The following is a 19,039-nucleotide window of genomic DNA, read 5'->3' on the forward strand; positions in this document are numbered from 1 at the left end:
ACTGTGAATTCCCCAGGTCGATCAGTACCAAGAGAGATCGAGACACGAATCCAAAACGACTTCGAAGTCTCCCAAGCAGCTTACTGCCTCACATACCTGCCAACCTTGGCAATTGCAAAGGAGGTACGCACCCTGGACCAGCATCAAGGACGGTACCATGCAGCTCTAAGTGTAAGTGCTGCTAACAAACCCATGCGCAGAAGTCACCAATGCTACCAACCACCATGTGCATGTACCAGAAGATGATCTACATCTGCAAATAATGCCCGGGCACAGGCTGTCGCATCCATGGACTCAAGTTAATCTCGAGGTGCGATAAGAACCATTGTGACCCCATCCATATGAGGAGGGAACTGGACCCGCCTCAGGAAGAGGAAATCGATAACACATGCGAATACCACGGGTATTTCTAATCACACGCCTGCGCTCGGTGAGACCGGGGAAGCAAAGACCGTGATTATGGTCAATAGGGCGTGGTAACCTGTGGCAGGATGGGATACGGGCCACATACGGACGGCGAGGAGAGAACCTTGGAGGAGTTAGGCGCTGTGTCGCTACTAATTCATTCGTCTTGCTTTCTATTTGTCAGTATCGCTACCGATGATTCACTTGACCATCAGGCTTGTCCCAGGACAACAGTCACGATCGTGGTACCATGAAATAAAGACGCCGAACAACCGTCCCCACTCGGCTAAGGTACCTGGAGTGTTGTCGGCATATATAAGTTGAATTTGACACTCCACCTCCCACTACTACTTGTTCCCCCTTCCCCGCTTTCAACCCCTTACTCCAAACCAGGGGCAATCACCAACCTCTCCCCCCTAACAGCCCCCTTATGGAGCAAATCCCACGCCTCCTGAACCTTAGACGACCCACCCAGCGTCCGCACAGGAACAACCCTCAACTTCCCCGACTGCAGCGCTTGCTCAAGGTAATCGCACCATAACCACTCGGTAAACTCCTTATTCTTCAGATCAAGATAGTCATCCACATACTGCGCAAATAAGCCCCTCACCCCCTCCGGCAGTGTGACACCCGGCCTCAGCCCCATAGTCGACAGGAACAACCCCCCTCCCTGAGCAGCCAGGACGGATCCCAATACCATCTGATCCTGCGCCGCGTCGGCCGCGGCAAGGACCGCTTTGAACGGTCCCAGCACAATCAAGTCTTCGGAAACTGTGGGCGATTTGCGGTCGACAAAGTGTGCTGAGCCGAAGGAGTGGACTAAGTCGGCATTGTGCGCGGAGGCGACGCCTACCACGGTGTAGCCTGCTTCTGCAGCTAGCTGGGTTGCGTAGGCCCCGAAGGATGAGGAGGCGCCCCAGATGTGGACTTTCTCGGCTTTTTTATTTGGTGAGTGAGATGATTTCTCGAGGCCGAAGTGGAGGAACAAAGCGCTCGCGGCGCCGTAGAGGTTGGAGACGGAGGCTGCTTGTTCGAATGGGACGTCTCCGATCTGGAATTCGAGTGTTAATGGTTATTGGAGGGGCTTTGATCGGGGGACTTCGCTTGTTCACATCGGCTGTGAGCTCCTGCGTAGTCAGCGCGTATCTCTGGTAGCCGCCGAATCTGGAGTCGTTCCGGATGGTCCCGGCGCTGTTCGTGACGATGCGGTCGCCGATGTTGAACCGCGTGACGGCGGAACCCACTTTGACCACCACGCCGGAGAAGGATACTGCCAAAAATGTGAGTATTGAGCGTGTGATGCGCTTGAAAACCATAGGTTGAAAAAGGGCTATGACTTACAGTCGACGATGGTAGGGTATTTCAACGGAAATGGGAGTATTCCTTCCTGGATCTTGTACTCGGCCGGCTGGACCGCAACAGCCTTCACCTGTAGCATAACTGAAGTTAGTTTGGCGCTGCTGAAGAAAGCGGATCAGCTTCCCGTCGCTTTGACTAACCTCGACCAATAGTTCGTTGTTGTCTGGGACGGGGGTATCTGCGGGACCGACTTCCAGCTCCTTCCCAACGCCTGGGAGCCAGGCTGCGGTGTTCTGAGTTGATGTCATTCTGGGCATGGGCACGGATTATTCGGATGAAAATGCTAGATCGCGATCCTACACTTAGTTGTATGAAGAGATGGAAAGGGGATAAATCGGTTCACAGCAGTAGTACTAGTACGCGCTACCCTCATTTTACATAATGCCCAGTAAGTCGATTCCTGGCACTCGCCGTTTCTCGAACATGGTAAGACAGCTTACCAACTCGGCCATAGCCAATAACTGCTTTGGAGTGCTTAGACTCGTGCGGCCTTCTCTGGTGCCCGAGGGAGGGTATCCATTGCGCTTGTTCAACCCCGCCGCTACAGTATGTCTTGCACTAGTGCAGGATGGGGGTCGCCGAAGTTCGGGAAGCTCCATGCGCGACAGGGTTTCGGATTCTTTCCGGAAGAGGTAGTGTTCGGAGATAACGTTAAGGTGGGGCATCGGCGACAACGACACAAGCGTGTGTCCATATTCGCCGGCATCGTCGCCACAATCACCGACGCACCAAGATAAACAGAGCAAATCATCACTCCACCATTGAGCCAGCAGTTGCGCTATCCCCGCTTAGGACAACCGGCGTTCCGTCCATACTCAGATCCTAGATAGGGCGGCCCGCATGGCCGGGGGGCGAGAATCCGTTTTGATTTTGAAGGTTAGGACTACCACCAGAGATGGCGCCGGCGGCGTCTACTGGCTACGTCAATCTTAACCCAACTACCGGATTCAAAGAAGGTGGCTTGTGGCGGCCCAGCGTCCATGTCGCTTGCCATCGACGTCACTGTCTAATCGTTCGATAAGAGAAGAGCTACTGGATGTAGGCCTAGGATCCTGGAGCTACTTGAAGCTCTTGGTATCATGACTTCGGACAGTGTTCGCCGAGGAAAAATTCCACTTTTGGGAGCATCACTGGAGTTTGTCGATACGCATAACGCAGGCTATTTAATGGCGCCCCAGCGAGGCATGTCCGGGCCGATCATTTTATTGTTTCCGCTATGGATCGCCAAGGATATGTACGCAAACCTGCAGGACGATGTGGCGAGCCGCAAGGAGGGATTGTGTCTTGAGGTCTTTCGGGAGCTAGCGGCGAGGGGGATGAAGATTCCGGATGCCTTGGCCAGTTTGTCGACGAAAGCTCCGTAAGGGGTTGGTACTGTTAATGCAGTCTGAATTTTCCGACCTGCTAGTCAGAACATATCTCTGGCTAGATGTACCGAACCAACGACATTACAGCAAAGTGCTCCTAGATGTACACACTCAACCCAATGACAGCATCTCCCTCAATACATAGCCCATCCACCACTAGCCGAAATAACCTGCCCACTCACCCACCGACTCTCCTCACTCGCCAACCACGCCACAACCTGCGCGACATCATCCACCGTGCCAACCCGATTCTGCACCGGAGTCTGCGCTTTCTGCATCTCCACAATCTCACTGGGGATATTCTCCATCAGCTGCGTTTGCACCGGCCCGGGGTTGACCGCATTGACCGTATGCCCGGCCCCTCCCAGCTCAGCCGCCCAGCACCGCGTCATCCCCTCCAGCGCCGCCTTGGACGAGCAGTAGACCGACAGGTTCTTGAACCCGTGCCGCGCGCCCACCGAGCTGATGTTGATCACCCTGCCGCCGGGGGCGCGGAGGTGGCGGAGCACGGCCTGGGTCATCAGCATCGGCCCACGCACGTTCAGGTCGTAGATGGAGGCGAAGTCGTCGGCTGTGATTTCGGGAAGTGGTTTGACGAGCTCGGCTCCCGCGTTATTGACTAGGATGTCGATGTGGGCCCCGAAGGAGTGGATGGTCTGCTCAATGATGTGTTGCGGGGCGAGGGGGTCGCGCAGGTCGGCTTTGATCTTGATTGCTTGCGAGCCGTTGTTGAGGGAGGATATTTGGGAAATCAGAGCGTCCATGGCGGCTGAGCTGCTTTCGGATGTGTATGTGCCGGCTACCTGTTTTGCGGGGTGTTAGTAAGAGGCAAGGAGGTGTTTACTTCCTGGGGCGGTTGCGACTTGCCTTCGCACCACGGCGAGCCAGCTCCAACGCGATTCCTGCGCCGATCCCCCGCGAGGCACCGGTTACAATTGCAACTTTACCCTTGAGATTGAAGGACAGGTTGGAGAGAGCGCTGGGTGACTCCATCCTCTTTAGTAGGTTGTATACGGGTTGTGGTTCAGGGTTATCCGTGGCAGCCAGGGTTATATATGGCGAGCCCCTGCCAAACAAGTCGGCGTTTCGACGTATAGGAGACGGCACGAATGCGAGCTGTAAATGGAGAATTGCTTATGACTTGCCCAACGTGACGAGGAACTTTGGTCAGACCTGAAAGCTTTATTGTCAGGTGAGATGTGTTGATAACTACTAGTACTTGGGTTGAAGTTTTCGGCTAGATGATTCGGAGCAGCGTATGCTTAAATACACGAAACAACCCCCCATGCCTACACTCTCATGGGCATGAATGACATGACTTATCGGATCTTGGAGTGCATTCCAAGGCAGATCACCGAAACGGTTCGGTTTCCAAGTTTGAAGTTGGCAACTCCCCACAGGCAGTATGGCACATCAGAGTTGGCTTGGGGGCGTGGCTCCCCGGTTTTCGGTGTTAAGCTCCGGCTCCACCCGATCTGCCAAGCTCCTAGCTGCGGAGCGCCGAGGGAGAGGTATAGAAGAACGCTAATACTAACCCGTTTTGGCTTCATTTCACAGTGGGCCTGAAAAGGCTTGGCAAACATCTTCGGCGTTAACCTCAACACCTACGACCTCTCAACACCTAACGCCACCAAGCTTCACAGCCTTGAATGGCACAGGCAATCAGATATGTACAGTTTCTTTTGGCTCTTGCCATGGCGCGATATGAAGTCACCTCTCCCAGAAAATGATCTTGTGATTACCCAGTCCCGTAACTTGTAAGGAGACTTCAGCGCAGATCCTTTCGGGTGCTCCGCGAAAGGGGCAGCCGGCTTCATTGTCTTGTGGCCTCATGGTAAATTCACAGCCGTGAAAACTCAGCTCCAACGTTTACTCCATACAGCCAGAACAAATCTGGCTGTTTGGTCATGTTCCAGTAATGCCCGCTATGGAGCTCCTCTCGCTCTTCCTATGGCAGCCGGTTGTTGCCCTACTGGAGGGTCAGCGACTTGACTTTCTCAACTCTCTCTCTACACGGTGTTCCCAAGAATTCCAAGCCAGGACTAATCGCTCTCTCAAAGCAAGAACAAGAGAAGCTTGCGAGTAACACCAGCAAGGGACACACATCTTCACTCGCCCGACACGCTCCCTGCCCCGCAGTCGTCGCCATTGGGTGCGCCGCATCCCCGACAAGCACTACCCTCTTCACAGTTCGAACGGCAGTAGACTCTGTCACTTTCCGATGCCCTGCTGCCACAGACCAAATCAGCAGACAGCCCGCTCTCCATCATCCGCCAGACGTTCCCACCCGGACCTGTCCTGTTCGAGACACCGTAGCTGCGTGCCTATGATTACCTCTAACCCGTCAAAGCTCTGCGGCAGCGCGCGCCCGTCCGACCGTGGAAAAAAGCCCGGCCTGGCTCATGGTGAGCAACGTGCTGTTTTGGTTCGGGTGTGAGTCGTGTGACGGGCGGGGAAAGCCTTTCTTTGATGCACGCAAGCTGGAGATCTGAGACTCTGCTGTTGGACTCGATCCAGTTTCGGGGCCAACTCAAGAAGTGGAAGAAGCCGTCCGTCTTGTCTTCCGGAGGCAAGACCGGGGTTGAAAACGGAGAGCTCTAGCCCATTCGAGGATCTAGATGCGTGCGAGACATTAGTCCGCCCCGGAACGGAAGCATTCCACTGATCGATGTTAGATGGTGGCAAGTTTCGAGGGGTGGGAGTTAAGTCTGATCCAGGAGGTACTAGTAGATGTCTTGCATCGTGTAGTATACTTCAGGGGACTGCGGCCTTGGAAGGTTTAGATTCTTGCAAGGAGCCTGGGTCAACAAAAGTGAGGAGGATTTGGATGATGTTAGCTGCCTGCCAATACTAAGGATGGAAAGTCCATAAAAGTTGCATGCGCCGCATCTATGTGGGGTCCCGCACCGTCTCGTAGGAGGAGGTAGATAAACCTTTGCCGCATAATTGAGATCAGTTGGAACTTTCCCACGACCCTCTCAATTGCTTTTGGGCCCGGAATGGCGCGGTGAGGTTGGCTAGTCTGCGATCAATGATAGGGCCGCTGCCGAGCCCGGCTTCTAGGCTGCTCACAATGAACGAGCACGGCACCGGCAGAATTCGAGACTCGGCCGGACCACGCAGAGATCCCTTTCCAGAGCTTCCGCCATCTTGAACCGTACCTCAATAGCCGTCTGAGAAGTAGATAAAGGTAAAAGGCTCCAGCACGGATGACGGCCTTTTTAGCACGCCGGTGAGCCTATTAGAAAGCCATTTCTCTTGTTATGTCTGGCCATCCCTATTATCGACATTTCTACAGCATCTCTCACATTACCAATATCCCCTACCGGCTTTGCGTTTACCTTTACCTATCTTCAACTTCAGCCACTTTCAGCCATGAGGAAGTACACTGCACCGCCGCAACCTCCCAGCTCGAAGCCGGAACGCGGCCAGGCTTCCCTGCCTACTCGGCCGAGTACTAAACTGCGTTCTCCCAACCCGAAGAAGACGGAAAGCGGCCCAGCTTTCAAACTTCCTGGGTCGGGTTCTCAACCACGTGCTCGCAACCCGAAGAAGGCGGAACCCGACCCGGCTTCTTCCAAGTCCCTTAGGATAGACTCCAAGCCGCATACCAAACCAGGTCCTCCTCACCCGAAGCAGCCGGAACCCGACTCGCGAAACCTGTGGGAAAGTCCTACTTCCACGCTCACGGTCACGATCGATTGGCGCGACCGCAACCCCGGGGACGACGAGAAGCTAAAAGTGGAGAAAATATTCAAGAAGAAGATGGAAAGGCTAGGAATCAGAGAAGGGCATATCAATGCCACCGCTTCGGGGTATGTTAACACCCTATCTAACTATCTATCTAAACCTCGAAGGAAAGAAAAGGGAGGCCCTGGTAGGGGTCCTTACTAATAACTCTATACTTACCTACTCTCCTCACTCTAGCCTTAACTCAAAACTCGTAGACAACAAATGGGCAAAGAACAAGTGGACATTAAGATTCAGCCAGAAAATTGGTAGGACACTCTGGCTCAGCGAGATGACGATAGTCTTCTCTCACCAACCTTGCTATAACGACGTCATCGACGTCTACATCCCGCTTGATCCTGGCGAAGGGGGACTGCAAGATTGTGCGGGCTTGCCGGGGTTTACTTAAAGATATCCTTCAGTCATCGTGTCGTATCAACCGTGGTCTCACTTTGGCATCTCCAGTGTTTCCGGTAACGTATCTTATAAGCGAGCGGGACATATAAGCGAGCGGGACATATAAGCGAGCGGGACATATAAGCGAGCGGGACACTAAGTTCTTGGCACGACGCGTCCTTCTTCATCCACCTCCAACAACGCGTTTTTCCTACAACTAAAGATGTCTTCCACTTCAAAGGAAGCTAGGGTAACCTTGGCCCTCAAAGCTCTTGAAAATGATACGAAACTAAGCCTCCGAGCCGCGGCCAAGCTCTATAACGTGCCAGTTTCAACCCTCGGCTACCGACGTACCGGCCGGCCTATACGACGCGATCTTCCAGCCAACTCACGGAAGCTTACCGATCTAGAAGAGAAGGCTATAGTCTAGTATACAACTGAGCTATCTAAGCGAGCTTTTCTACCAAGGCTATATAGTATAGAAGATATAGCCAACCAACTGCTACGTATATATAAAGCGCCCCTTATCGGCAAGCTCTAGGCTTATAACTTCGTTAAACGCCAGCCCGCTCTCTATACGTATTGGCCATATCGATACAACTACTAGAGGGCCAAGTATAAGGACCCAGAGGTTATTGGCGAGTAGTTCGCGCTTGTATAGAATGTCAAGGCCAAGTATGGCATTATAGATGACAATATCTATAACTTCGACGAGACTAGGTTTATAATAGATATCATCTTCCCAGGCATAATAGTTATAACCTCTAATGGCCGTAGCAAGGCAAAGCTGGCTGTCACGAATTAACCAACAGCAGGCTGCAGGGCAGACGGCCGTATGTAGGGACGTGGGGGCGTCCCGAGCCAATCATTTGGACAACTAGGCGGACCAGTCAGAGACAGGCAAAAGTGCTAAGGTGCCAATGTCGCTGAGCACTCTGCAGGATGTAAGCGATCAGAGTGATCAGGGGCATATTACAATGAGCACCTGGGTGCTCATCCGAATCGAAGCACTAAGCGCCCAAGAAGATAGCTAGTATATAGTCACTCGTTCTGGAGGACTCTAGGAGTTCTCCAGTGAGCAATATAAGCAGTAAGGTAGCCCTACGTTACTATATAGACATTGCGACTTGCATTGTTATGAACCTTTTGGCTTCACCGAGACCTATAGTCCGACCAGCAGATACCTTCGACCGGCGAACCCTTTCAGAGGCAGGACTGCCTATGGTTTCGTCACACTCGTAAAACAGCTCTTATAGCCCACAATATCAAAGCAGGGTGGAGAGCATCTAGGTTATGGCCGGTTAACATAGCCAAACCCCTGATGAGCCGGCTTCTGTTGGAAAATTCGAACAATACAGCCGGGATTGACGAACAGATGGCTCATATACAAACTCCGGCACCTGTTCAACCCTCCCAGTCCTTGACAGTAGCTACCAGCGCATTTCTCAATACACTACAGAAGAAGTTAGACTTACGTGGTCAACTAAACAGCCTAGCTATCTGGAAACAAGACCTCCCTACACGCAGACTTGTGTTCAAGAAGGTTGAGAAGGCTTTTGACAAGAAGGACTTCGAATTGGCTCGCTTACGATAGGAAAACGAAGCTCTGAAGGCATAGTTGGAAGTAGCCCGGCCGTCGAGGAGGAAGAAGGTAGTTCTTGATCCAAACAGCGTATTCGCTTCGATTGAACAGATCCACCAGGCGCAGATTGAGGCCGGCCGTATAGATGACTCTATGGCTGAAGAGAGCAGGTCAGAAAGTGCAGAATCAGGGGTTTCTTGTATTGTGGTGGGTTAAATAGACTACGATATACGGTGTTGAATAAGATGGGTGGGTTTGCGGCCTAAGATTTGCCAAGTGGTCCGAAAGTGGGGTGGTCCGAATGGGGGAGGTCCGACTTAAGCCTTTGCCGCAAGTAGGATCATACATACGCCAGGCATCTAACAAAGTAGATAAAGTTACAAAGTCCGAGACGAATAACGACCTTACTTATAAGAGGTACCTTACTACGCCAGGAGGAAACTATAAGTAAGCCCATTTCTCTTTCTGTATCTGTCGCCATCCTTGTCATCCATTTCGATCTCTCACATTACCAGATCCACTACCAGCTAGCTCTACCTTCACCTCACCTATCTCTAATATCAGCGCCACTTCAGCCATCATGCAGAAGTCGAAGCCCTTTCCAAGAGATCCGGACCCGATGCCGCAGCCCGGGCCGGCGTCCAAGCCTACTGGGGTCGCTTCCAGGGCACCGCGTTCTAACCCAGCTGCTGCGCAGTCTCCGGTCGAGATCAAATGGAATAATGCCAGGTGTGGCACCACAGAGAAGAAAGCAATTGAAAACGCCATCAAGTACGAGTTGCAGATTCGAGGAGTCACGCAGCAGGGAAACATTACGGCCACAATTGAGCAGTATGTTAGACCTACAGTATTTACTACAGTACCTTACCTTCAACGCCTAGAAGACAGTGGGACGTCGGTCCCCTTGTGTGTAAGAGGTAGTCTTACTAACTCAAGACTCGGTAGGCGTCACGAATTCACTATCTCCTCAGGCAAGGAGGCCATCTGGGCAGTGAATATCACGGGCAGCCCTAAGCCGAAGATCTGGCAGATACTGTTCAATTACAGTCTCGCCCAGGGAAAGATTACGAAGATCGACATTCATTTTGCTTGATGAGGCGCCTCGTCTTTGTTCAACACATCCTTCCAAGCTTGGTTTTGGTTTTAGCATCTCCGGTGTTCCGTTGTCTGGGGTGGTGGTGGTTGTTGATAGGATGGTTGGTTACCAGGCACCTTAGGTTGCGGGCGTCCGTCAGGCTTACGGATCCGTAGTGCTAGGCAGCTAGGACAGAAAAAGCCACACCCTGGTGGTGTCATCAGTGTACTAGTAGGAGCCAGCCGCCTGGTTCATATCAATCCAAGGTTTTCATCATTTCATCATCTAAAACTTTAAATAACTGGATCCGCGTCAGCCCACATGTCCTTTTCTGTTAGTCAATTAGCCACGCTCACTCATGGTGTGTGCTTGCAGTGTCTGTGCCTATAAAGGTTGATGAATTGGCGAATCCTTTGCATGCGGCGCATTCTATGTTAGCTCTCCCGACCGCTCATACGTCGACTAACCTCGCCGCAGGCAGGATCATACATGGCCCAGCCAAACAAGACCCACTAATGGAGATCATCTGAACTTTACCGACAGCTCCTCCGATCGCCTCTCAGGTTTGGAACGGCGCGGTGAGCTCGGCAGCAGCCTCGGCTAGTCTCAGATCGATCCATAGGGCTCTTGCTGCGGGCGGCGTCTATCCAGGTCCGGCGTACCCAGTTCCACTGCTAGATCTGCACAGTACTACATACCGTACATACTACACTCGAAGTCACTCCCGTAAGGCCCACGGATAGACATCGGTTACAGAACTTGCAGGCACATTGAACAGAATGCTTCTTACTTTTAAGTTAAGGTCCAGGCAGGGGCGTGTGTTCTAGCTTTCGAACTATTTGTTAGGACGTGTAAGAATGGGAATGAAACGCGCTTTTGCGACATTTAGGCTCCGACAAACAACCACGGCGGGATCCGAGACTCGGCACTCATCACCGTAGAAACTCCGCAGAAAGTACACCGTGGCCATCGGTGCGTAGGCAGAAAGGCCGACCGTTTGAGAAATGTGGACCAAAGGGACAAAATCGGATGCAAATGACGGCCTCGCGTGGTATGCCAGGAAAACTATAAGAAGGGCATTTCATTTCTTTGTCTGGTCATCCTTGTCATCGACAGCGTCTCTCACATTACCAGTTCCACTACCAGCTTTACACCTTTGTCTCACTTATATCAGGATCCAACACTTCAACCATGTCATCCCTCAAGGGCAAGATTTTCAAGAAGAAGGATAACAGTAATGGGCAGCCGGACCGCGGGTCGGCTTCCAACACAGGTACTGGCGTGGGCCATCGGCCGGGCGACAGGCCCCTGAAGCAAGTCGTATACGACAACGGCATCGACTGGGGCACAAATAGTGCTTCTCCCAACGAGAAGCGGATCATTGGATCCGTGGTCAGGGAAGAGATGAGAAAAAGTGGCTACACTACCGCTACGACTGAGGGGTGTGTTAGAGCTAACCCTTTGAGCCTCGAATACCGGGGCGGCCTTCTCGTGCAGTCTTGCTAACTCAATACCCAGTCGTGCCATCCAAGGGCCGGAGAACAAAAAAGTCCGCTGGACAATCATTCTCAAGCTTCACGATGTTAAGAAAGTGAAGATGATCATCGATTACACTATTGGCAATGAAAATGAAAAGCCAAAGGTCGAAATATGGGACCTTAATAACCGTCCCCTCAATCGTGCCTGAGGCGCCTAGGCTTTTGTTTGCAACACATCCTTTCCTTGTCTTCGGTTTCGGTATTGGCATCTCCGGTGTTCCCTGTTGTCCATTTTTTTTTGGGTGGGGTGGGGGATGATGGTTGTCGATGGGATGGTTGGTTAAGGTGCTAGCGATCTGGGATTCGCAGGCTGAATTTGAGGAGTTACACCTATGGCAGTGCCATCAAATAGAAATGACCAGAATGCTAGTTCTGTCGACCCTTCTCCGATTTGCTTTGCACTTCCATGACTCCTCGACAGTGGTACTGAATGTGGAAAGGGAGCAACTCCATGTTGCACAACGGCAATGCCAGCTCCGAGTCATTGCAATGGGGGCCTATCAGCGTCTACATGGAATAATGGTCGGATAAATCAGAAACGCAACGGCTTACGATGGCCCCAACGACCCATTTTGGGAGATGTCTTGGGCTCACAGGAGACACAGGCTAGATGATGAGACGCGTGGTGTACTTTAAGAAAGAGGCGTAGAAGGCGATACCGCGGTTACGTAAGTTGGCAAATGGAAATGAACATGAAGGACTTAAAGGTGGGTGTCAAGTTTGCTGAAATGGGGCAGAGATCACAAGCGAGGTAGGTACCGGAGGTGCCGGTACAGCAGGAACAAGAGCAGAAGACTGGGAAACAGGCTCTCCATCTACATAAGGAACCAAGGCCCCCAGAGTCTCAGACCCCTCAAGCAAGCAATACAACCTGTGTGACCCACTAAGTTCAACAATACTTTACTCTAGCAGGCAGCCGTGTCGAGCTAGGTCGGGGTCTCTAGGTCTTGGCTGAGGCCTGAATATTGCCACTGGCTGGGACGCTTCCTTAATGCTTAACATGACCAATGCTCGATCGTTATGATGCACGACCCAATGTCATACCGCTAAAGCCGCCCCCCTTTCCTCGATAAGCACTTGAGTAGTTCCAACGATCTCGTCAAATTCCTCCCTTGTGATGGACGGCTTGTTGTATGTCAGCGCAATTCCGAACTTGCGAACGTCCCCAGCAACCCTATCCATACGATCCCAGGGATACTCCAGTTCTTCCTCCCTCTGGCCCCAAGACATGGCCGACTTCCGCGGAATCTCATCGACAACAGGGGTAAAGACGATTCGGATCCTCCTCAGTGGCGTCCCGCGCGCAACAGCGGCGTCGGCAAGCCTACCAAGGAAAGCCTCCTCTTGTTTCCCGAAGTGGTCCAGGTACACCGGCCGTCCATCCTCCGCGTCAAAGACCCACTCGAAGGTCTCGAGGTGCGGAGCCAAGAGGCTGGCCTCCCCTGTGTCAGACCCCGTGGCCCAGAAAGACAGGCTCAGAAGCCGCAGGCGCACAAACAATGTGAAGTTGACGCCAGAGAGCCGACCCGCCAGAGGCTCCTGAGGCGTATAGCTTGACATGCTGCCGACGTGGACTGACTCGAGGGTTAGCATGTGCGGGACTAGGTACGACCACAGGGTCAGCAAGTCTAGCGCGTGCCAGCCGAAACGACGGATGCCGAGATAGGTGAAGTGCTCCAGTTTTGCCGGCCTCTTCAGCAGGACGTGGATTGTCTGCGGCTGTTCGTAGTAGTCACTGATGGTCACCCTAGTGAATGGGGCCCGGTAGCTGGGGCTATCACAGCAAGTCGTGTCAGTCAAGGTATCTGACTCTACCTGAATAATGGAGATTAGCAATGTCTATGGTACCCACAGCTGTATGCGAACCGGGAGCACAGATCTAGTAATGCCAACCAGCATTATCTCCTTGAGTCCAGGATAGCGATCGACCGTGATGCCCTCGAGCACCGGGAGCACATGTTGTATATTAACAGGTCTGCGGCACCCGGTGATGGCCAGACGCTCCAAGTGAGGCATGTTCGCCAGCGCCATCATCAGGCAGGCACAAGTCTGCGGAAACTGGGCATCTTCGAAGCCGTGGTGCACGCGTAGTGCCCTGGTGTTGACAAACACGGCGAGAAGACGGTGCAGGGACTCCAATCGGTTGAAGCACGCGTCAAGGTCAAACGCCAGTTCCTTACATAACGGTCCAAGGCCGGGACTTTCCTCAATGCTGCGGCGGAGGAGAGACACGGCTTTCGGCACTGGGTTATACGCATTCTCCGCAGCAGCTTCCCCTGTCTCTTCAAACCTGGGCACATTTCCCGTCCGCGGTGTTTGAAGAAGGTGTCCAAGGTAGATCCGGGAGTAGAGAATCGGGAGGGCAAGCTGGTGAAAACGGCGGCAAACCAGTGTCAGCGCCCACCGGGTCGCGTAGAATTCATGGAATGCACAGGTGTCCGGATCGTCCGGCCATGATGCTGCTTTGTCGATGATTTCAACCAGCACCTCGTCGGGCAGTCGGAGGACGAAGCAGTCCGGCGGTTGGCAGAGCGGACCTGACATTGGGACTGCTTGGCTCGTCCCCGGTCCTCTCAACCGAAGCAGAGGTTCCTGGTTGGCTTCCAGAATGTGAGGTCGCGACGGTGTCGCGTGTGGGTAAACAGGCAGTAGCAGTGCGGTCAGCACAGAGCAGAGAAGGAACAAGTGGGGGGGTCAGCTCAGGTTCTCGAATGGGAAGGCGCGACCGGGTGACGCACAGTTCCAGAATCCCGATCGGTCAACCCGCAGCTTGGGCCTCGGAATAGCTTGGTGACCGACATACATGCATGCTAACATTGAACATTCCTTCTAGCCACTTGAAGACAGAAATGCCAATCACATATCGTGGACCAGCTGCTCATGATTGGATAGACGTGAATGAAAAGCGAGGCAGCGGCGGGGATGAGATTCCTCCTCATGGTGTCTGTTATAACCTGACTTATCCCGGCTTCGCAAGCCACGAGAGCGCGACGCCCAGCCCTCGACCGACCTGCTACTTCGTCTTGGCCGCCTCAATCTTCGGCCCCGGCTTGGTCGCGGTGATGGCCACGTACCGCCAGTGCTCCTGGTGCAAGTACCCCTGTGCGCCGGCAACCGTATTGATGAACCACCTCTCCAGACGCAGCAGCTTGATGATGAAGTACGGAATCGCGGCCATGACCCAAAACAGCCGCAGCATGGGCCGGATGTTCTTCGAGTAGTCCTCCTCCTTAATGTCGCTGAACCCGGTGTGCTCCAGCATGCTGGCAAACACGCCCTTGTGCGAACGAGCGTTGGTCGGCATGGCCGCGTACTGGTTGACCAGGTTCATGTCCTCCACCACGTGCTGGGGCACTCGCTCGTCGGCGTCGATCTCGTGGTCGTACTCGAAGAGCACGAGCCGGCCCCCGGGTTTGAGGATGCGATAGAAGTCCGCGAGCACCTGCTCCGGGTCGGTGGCATGCACGAAGGTCTCCATGGTGTAGACTCCGTCGTGGGACTGGTCTGGGATAGCGTCGAGATGGTGGTAGTCCATCTTCTGGATGCTGATCTGCCCCGGCGGGAGGCCGGCGCGCGCGACGTTGCGCTTGGCCTTGGCGATGTGGTGGTCGATGATGTCGACGCCGGTGATGCGTAGCCCGCGCCGGGCCATGTAGAGGGCCACATGGGCCACGCCACAGCCGGCGTCCAGCACTTGCGATCCCACAGGGAGATCGAGCGCGCGGAACATTTTGTCTTCCATGGCCCGCAGCGCCTTGCCTACTGGGAAGGGCCAATATGTGTCCTTCTCATAGTATCCGAAGTGTCGCGTGCCGCCCAGCACGAGGCGATATCCAATCCGCGACTCGAGAGATTCATAGTACGACTTGAGGTGCGGGTTGGGCTCGATGAGTGGCTCAGTGGAGTCCCTCCGGTGGGCAGCCATGGGAATCGTACTAGCGGCGGGCCGGACCGAAGTTACCGAACTGGAAGGCGCAACGCTGCGCGCGAGACACAGTATGGCAAACTTAGGCGCGAAATATCCACGACAATAAATGTTTGGGTTTTGGATTGGCCGGCGACGGGAGTCGAACGAGGTATGGAGATTGTCGGAAGAAAACAGTTGTCCCCAAGCCAAAGAGAGGTTACCTGCATGACTGTTTCGCCAAGCGAGGGTGCAGCCAATTGAACCCTTGCCCCACCGGAGAACAAGGGGGTGAGCTCGGCGCTTAACGTTGAACCAAGTCCTGGCACCTCCGTAAGTTGATGATGTTCCAGAAAATGCAAGTATGATGAATGTCATTGAGGGGGATGGTCAAAAGAGCGATTGACTTAATGTACGGAGTAGATCCGGCCGACTGGGGTGTCCATGATAGTTCTGCCTGGGATGATGAAAAGCGTCGGGGTTCCCGCGGGGTGGATTCTAGCTCTGCCCGACTTACCTTATTGTCCCACTGTGCCACAGGGTAGCTCAGGGTAGCTCCTTCCGCAAACAGTTCCCACAGCGAATCACAATTTTGAAGGTGAGAGGGACAGAGTGTACTGTCGAACATATCCAAATACAACTTGAAACCTGTTGCTACTATTCCATACTCTCACATTCTCAGCGCACGGCCGAAACGGCACCCTATGGAACGACAGTATGACCTGTCGCTCTTGAGGAAGCCACCTATCGAAAACAGAATAAAGCAGATGTAGCCTGCCTTGCATCGACCAAAAAGTTGTCAAGGTGTGCTCAATGAGTACCCCCACCATGTTTCTTTTCCAAGCAGCCTGTTGGCTGCAAGCTCGTCCATTCGGCCACCCAGCTTCTCGCAGCCGCCATACCCCCGCAGCAGAGAGCGTTGCCTCAGAATGATTCAGTCTGTCGACACCGCACAGCATGGCGTCTCTACTGCATCCCGTCTAGGAAGTCGAGGCGAGGTTGCACTGCATAAGATGTTGGTTCTCCTCGCAGGGCCCTCACTTCATCACAACCGCCTCCGCCGTGCTTCCCTCGCGTCGTCTCTTCGTCTCGCTGATTTTCCTCTGGATTGACAGCAACTGCCAATTCAACATCGATGCATATGTCTTTGGTGCTGCCGGTGATTCTTTCTCCTTTCTTTGTTTTTCACTGCATTTTCTGTTTAATAGCTTCTTCTATCCGTTCCCACGGCCTGGTGCCGTTTGGTCTGACTTGGCTCAGGCAGTCCTTCATCGTCTCCCTCACCTCCTCCCATCTCTATGGCAATGAACGCAACGCTATCTGCATCAGCTAACTCGAGCTCCTCGTTTGACATTTACCAGCTCGTTGGCTGGGTCTCATCTGATACCACGCGCGGGAGTATCGACATTCTTTGGATCTGCTGCGTCATCATCATTCTATGCTGCTGGGTCTCTACGTTTCCCAATGTCCCATCCATGAATGACAAGTGGTATCACCCCCTTGTTGACAAGGCTAACCTCGCCTTCGTCGGCTTATTGGGTCCGAATTTCCTCTTCACCATTGCCCTTGGCCAGTTGTCGAGCGCCAGGCGGAGCGTCAGGGTATGTTACACTAAATTGATGAACCCCCCCCCCCCCCCCCCCCCAACCCCCCAAAATTTTTCCAATAATGAATTAGAGCTTCAATTGGTTGTCTCGTCTCGTCTCGGCCTCTAACTATACTCATTTATAGCTATTCCGAACATTGCCTCAGCGTCCACTCGAATGGAGCCTTGTACACGGGTTCTTTGCGGATATGGGCGGATTTCATCTCGCAAGCGCCGACTATTCCCCTTTCCCCGTCAACGCCGAGCAGCTTCATTATCTCATCAGATATGGTCATGTGGACTTTCCGAACTTGACCAAGCGCGACATCAAAGCCCTCAGCCACACCGATGGCCTATCCAAGTTGGTTCTCCCACAGACGTGGCGCGACAGCCGCACCATAGCTATAGTTTACCAACCGTAATCCTAGGTTACTTATCCTCTGGCAGGTGCTCTGGTTCTCCGTATCGGAGTTGCAGCGTATCAGAGAAGGCCTACCCATGACGACGTTTGAGCTTACCGCTCTCCCCTTCTCTCTCATCATGCTCATCACCTCGCTGTGTTGGTTTCCGAAGCCAACCATCTCCCGTCCTATCATCCTTTATACGAAGGACGGGAGGAGCATTGAGCATATCCGGATGGCGGCCAGGAATTCGGTGTGTTACTCCCTCGCACCTTATCCCTCTGACACATCGAATTCCGGCATAGCGGCTAATGACTAACTCCCGCGGGGGTGCGGGTACTCAACAGACTCACCCCGACCTCCGCTCAATCTGGTACCGCACCCCTCTTGACTTCATCTCCCCCTACCGCCGATTCCGCGTAGACGTCCACTGGTCGAAATACGAACAGCTCACCTACATGGTCCGCGTGCCGCTCTTCTCCCGGGAGATCAGGGCCCGGCCGTGGGACCGACTGCCCTCCGCTGCTTGGTTGGTAATCGACCGGACGCTGTTCGCACCCGCCTTCCTGGTCAACACAGTCTTCGGTGTCTCGCCCCTGGCGGCATGGAACTTCCACTTCGCCACCCACGGGGAAAGGCTCGCTTGGCGTATGTGCGGCATCTATCACGCGCTGTTCTCCATCAGCTTGGGCGTGTACTACATCTACGTTGTGCTGCACCCTCCGCAAAACACAGAGGCGGGGAAGGCTCCTGGGACGGCTGGTGCTGCGGCTACTACTGGTAACACCAGTTCGTCGGCGACCCTGCAAGCTGGTGCTAGTCCAAGCGAAGGCCAGCAACGCCAGGGGGGCGGGAAAGGGCAAGCCTTTGGGGTCACGGCGTCTGCCGACGTGGAAGCACGCTTGGCGAATTCCGCAGAGCATGTCAGCCTGAGACGCAAACGTATCATCCAAGCGGCGGTAGAATGGCTGGACCGCTGGCGGAATATCTCTCCAGACGGCGACCCGGACATGGAAATCGGTCTTCGGGCGACGTTTCTTCCTCTGGCAGGCACCTTTCTCTACATTTTCTGTCGTATGTTTTTCTATGTGGAATGTTTCATCGCGATAAGGCAACAGCCCGTCGGCGTGTATAAGGCGATGAACAAGTTTCTGCCCTTCATGAACTAGGTCGCTGAAGGTATCATTGTGGAGAAGGATGAAGCAATGACTGATATAGATCCCTAGGTAAAATTCAAGACCAAATTTCCTCGTCGGAACTGAGAGTTCGGAACGTGGTGCGAGACTTCCGTCCTTCAGTGTTCCCGCTGTCCCGAGATGCTGTCGCGCAACAGGCTATTCGCTGGGCCTCCCAAAGCGGCCGAAGGCAGGCACAGAAGCGGTCCACAAGACGATGCTCTTGCCGCTTCGGTTGTCGCACGACGCCCGTGCCATGGGAACGCCTTGTTCCCAAAAATCCCGGTTTCGAAGACAATACACAGTAAACGCACGGATCGAAGAGTGTGCAATCTCATATAAATAAAAAGCTTTGTTGGTCGAAGCCGGGCTCCCCAAATCTCGGTTACTGTACATATATGTGAATGCAATGGCATGCAATGGACTTAGTTACCTTACCTCTTCAGTTGTGTGATGCAAAATGACAGGCAGGCTCTGAGCTTCTGGATCTTTCGCTTGAATGCGGACCAATGGATTATGGGCT

At 53.5% G+C, this 19,039-nt stretch overlaps 8 protein-coding genes across 8 annotated transcripts; 4 read left to right on the plus strand and 4 right to left on the minus strand.

The window, feature by feature from the left end:
- Nucleotides 1-700: 700 nt before the first annotated feature.
- B0T15DRAFT_522181 (chaperonin 10-like protein) lies at nucleotides 701-2,048 on the minus strand. Its single transcript, XM_062868607.1, has 4 exons — nucleotides 1,905-2,048; nucleotides 1,747-1,834; nucleotides 1,518-1,675; nucleotides 701-1,456 (listed from the first exon to the last, which is right to left on the minus strand). The coding sequence occupies exons 1-4, from the start codon at nucleotides 2,019-2,021 to the stop codon at nucleotides 785-787; spliced, it is 1,035 nt and encodes a 344-aa protein (XP_062727438.1). The 5' UTR covers nucleotides 2,022-2,048; the 3' UTR covers nucleotides 701-784.
- A 444-nt stretch (nucleotides 2,049-2,492) lies between these two features.
- Nucleotides 2,493-3,163, plus strand: B0T15DRAFT_522184 (uncharacterized protein). Its single transcript, XM_062868608.1, has one exon. The coding sequence runs from the start codon at nucleotides 2,844-2,846 to the stop codon at nucleotides 3,126-3,128; it is 285 nt and encodes a 94-aa protein (XP_062727439.1). The 5' UTR covers nucleotides 2,493-2,843; the 3' UTR covers nucleotides 3,129-3,163.
- Nucleotides 3,164-3,176: 13 nt separating this feature from the next.
- Nucleotides 3,177-4,498, minus strand: B0T15DRAFT_82110 (uncharacterized protein). The gene is made up of 2 exons (XM_062871354.1): nucleotides 3,995-4,498; nucleotides 3,177-3,930 (listed from the first exon to the last, which is right to left on the minus strand). Exons 1-2 carry the CDS (start codon nucleotides 4,122-4,124, stop codon nucleotides 3,266-3,268), a joined length of 795 nt encoding a protein of 264 aa, XP_062727440.1. The 5' UTR covers nucleotides 4,125-4,498; the 3' UTR covers nucleotides 3,177-3,265.
- Nucleotides 4,499-6,506: 2,008 nt separating this feature from the next.
- On the plus strand, nucleotides 6,507-7,269 carry B0T15DRAFT_490262 (uncharacterized protein; the record flags this gene model as incomplete). Its single annotated transcript, XM_062866666.1, has 2 exons — nucleotides 6,507-6,946; nucleotides 7,059-7,269. 2 exons carry the CDS (start codon nucleotides 6,507-6,509, stop codon nucleotides 7,267-7,269), a joined length of 651 nt encoding a protein of 216 aa, XP_062727441.1.
- A 1,926-nt stretch (nucleotides 7,270-9,195) lies between these two features.
- Nucleotides 9,196-10,179, plus strand: B0T15DRAFT_571986 (uncharacterized protein). The gene is made up of 2 exons (XM_062870876.1): nucleotides 9,196-9,669; nucleotides 9,784-10,179. The coding sequence occupies exons 1-2, from the start codon at nucleotides 9,419-9,421 to the stop codon at nucleotides 9,929-9,931; spliced, it is 399 nt and encodes a 132-aa protein (XP_062727442.1). The 5' UTR covers nucleotides 9,196-9,418; the 3' UTR covers nucleotides 9,932-10,179.
- Nucleotides 10,180-13,096: 2,917 nt separating this feature from the next.
- Nucleotides 13,097-14,229, minus strand: B0T15DRAFT_82218 (uncharacterized protein). Its single transcript, XM_062871355.1, has 2 exons — nucleotides 13,300-14,229; nucleotides 13,097-13,225 (listed from the first exon to the last, which is right to left on the minus strand). Exons 1-2 carry the CDS (start codon nucleotides 13,993-13,995, stop codon nucleotides 13,199-13,201), a joined length of 723 nt encoding a protein of 240 aa, XP_062727443.1. The 5' UTR covers nucleotides 13,996-14,229; the 3' UTR covers nucleotides 13,097-13,198.
- A 235-nt stretch (nucleotides 14,230-14,464) lies between these two features.
- Nucleotides 14,465-15,376, minus strand: B0T15DRAFT_386360 (S-adenosyl-L-methionine-dependent methyltransferase; the record flags this gene model as incomplete). Its single annotated transcript, XM_062864319.1, has 1 exon — nucleotides 14,465-15,376. The coding sequence occupies one exon, from the start codon at nucleotides 15,374-15,376 to the stop codon at nucleotides 14,465-14,467; it is 912 nt and encodes a 303-aa protein (XP_062727444.1).
- A 1,283-nt stretch (nucleotides 15,377-16,659) lies between these two features.
- B0T15DRAFT_508205 (uncharacterized protein) lies at nucleotides 16,660-18,510 on the plus strand (the record flags this gene model as incomplete). The annotated part of the gene is made up of 4 exons (XM_062867701.1): nucleotides 16,660-16,956; nucleotides 17,087-17,301; nucleotides 17,369-17,594; nucleotides 17,689-18,510. 4 exons carry the CDS (start codon nucleotides 16,660-16,662, stop codon nucleotides 18,508-18,510), a joined length of 1,560 nt encoding a protein of 519 aa, XP_062727445.1.
- Nucleotides 18,511-19,039: the final 529 nt, after the last annotated feature.

The sequence above is a fragment of the Chaetomium strumarium genome (assembly GCF_033439665.1).
Source record: "Chaetomium strumarium strain CBS 333.67 chromosome Unknown B0T15scaffold_1, whole genome shotgun sequence".
Classification (NCBI taxonomy): Eukaryota; Fungi; Ascomycota; class Sordariomycetes; order Sordariales; family Chaetomiaceae; genus Chaetomium; species Chaetomium strumarium.

What these genes read in the sequence shown, in the direction of transcription:
- B0T15DRAFT_522181 (XM_062868607.1), bottom strand. Translation starts at nt 2,021, where the DNA reads ATGCCCAGAATGACATCAACTCAGAACACCGCAGCCTGGCTCCCAGGC. An exon ending in ATACCCTACCATCGTCGACT is followed by an intron (nt 1,676 to 1,746) that starts GTAAGTCATAGC and finishes CATTTTTGGCAG; the next exon opens with TATCCTTCTCCGGCGTGGTG. An exon ending in CGCAGGAGCTCACAGCCGAT is followed by an intron (nt 1,457 to 1,517) that starts GTGAACAAGCGA and finishes CTCGAATTCCAG; the next exon opens with ATCGGAGACGTCCCATTCGA.
- B0T15DRAFT_82110 (XM_062871354.1), bottom strand. Translation starts at nt 4,124, where the DNA reads ATGGAGTCACCCAGCGCTCTCTCCAACCTGTCCTTCAATCTCAAGGGT. An exon ending in TCGCCGTGGTGCGAAGGCAA is followed by an intron (nt 3,931 to 3,994) that starts GTCGCAACCGCC and finishes CAAAACAGGTAG; the next exon opens with CCGGCACATACACATCCGAA.
- B0T15DRAFT_522184 (XM_062868608.1), top strand. Translation starts at nt 2,844, where the DNA reads ATGACTTCGGACAGTGTTCGCCGAGGAAAAATTCCACTTTTGGGAGCA.
- B0T15DRAFT_571986 (XM_062870876.1), top strand. Translation starts at nt 9,419, where the DNA reads ATGCAGAAGTCGAAGCCCTTTCCAAGAGATCCGGACCCGATGCCGCAG. An exon ending in ATTACGGCCACAATTGAGCA is followed by an intron (nt 9,670 to 9,783) that starts GTATGTTAGACC and finishes AAGACTCGGTAG; the next exon opens with GCGTCACGAATTCACTATCT.
- B0T15DRAFT_82218 (XM_062871355.1), bottom strand. Translation starts at nt 13,995, where the DNA reads ATGTCAGGTCCGCTCTGCCAACCGCCGGACTGCTTCGTCCTCCGACTG. An exon ending in CGGTTCGCATACAGCTGTGG is followed by an intron (nt 13,226 to 13,299) that starts GTACCATAGACA and finishes TTGCTGTGATAG; the next exon opens with CCCCAGCTACCGGGCCCCAT.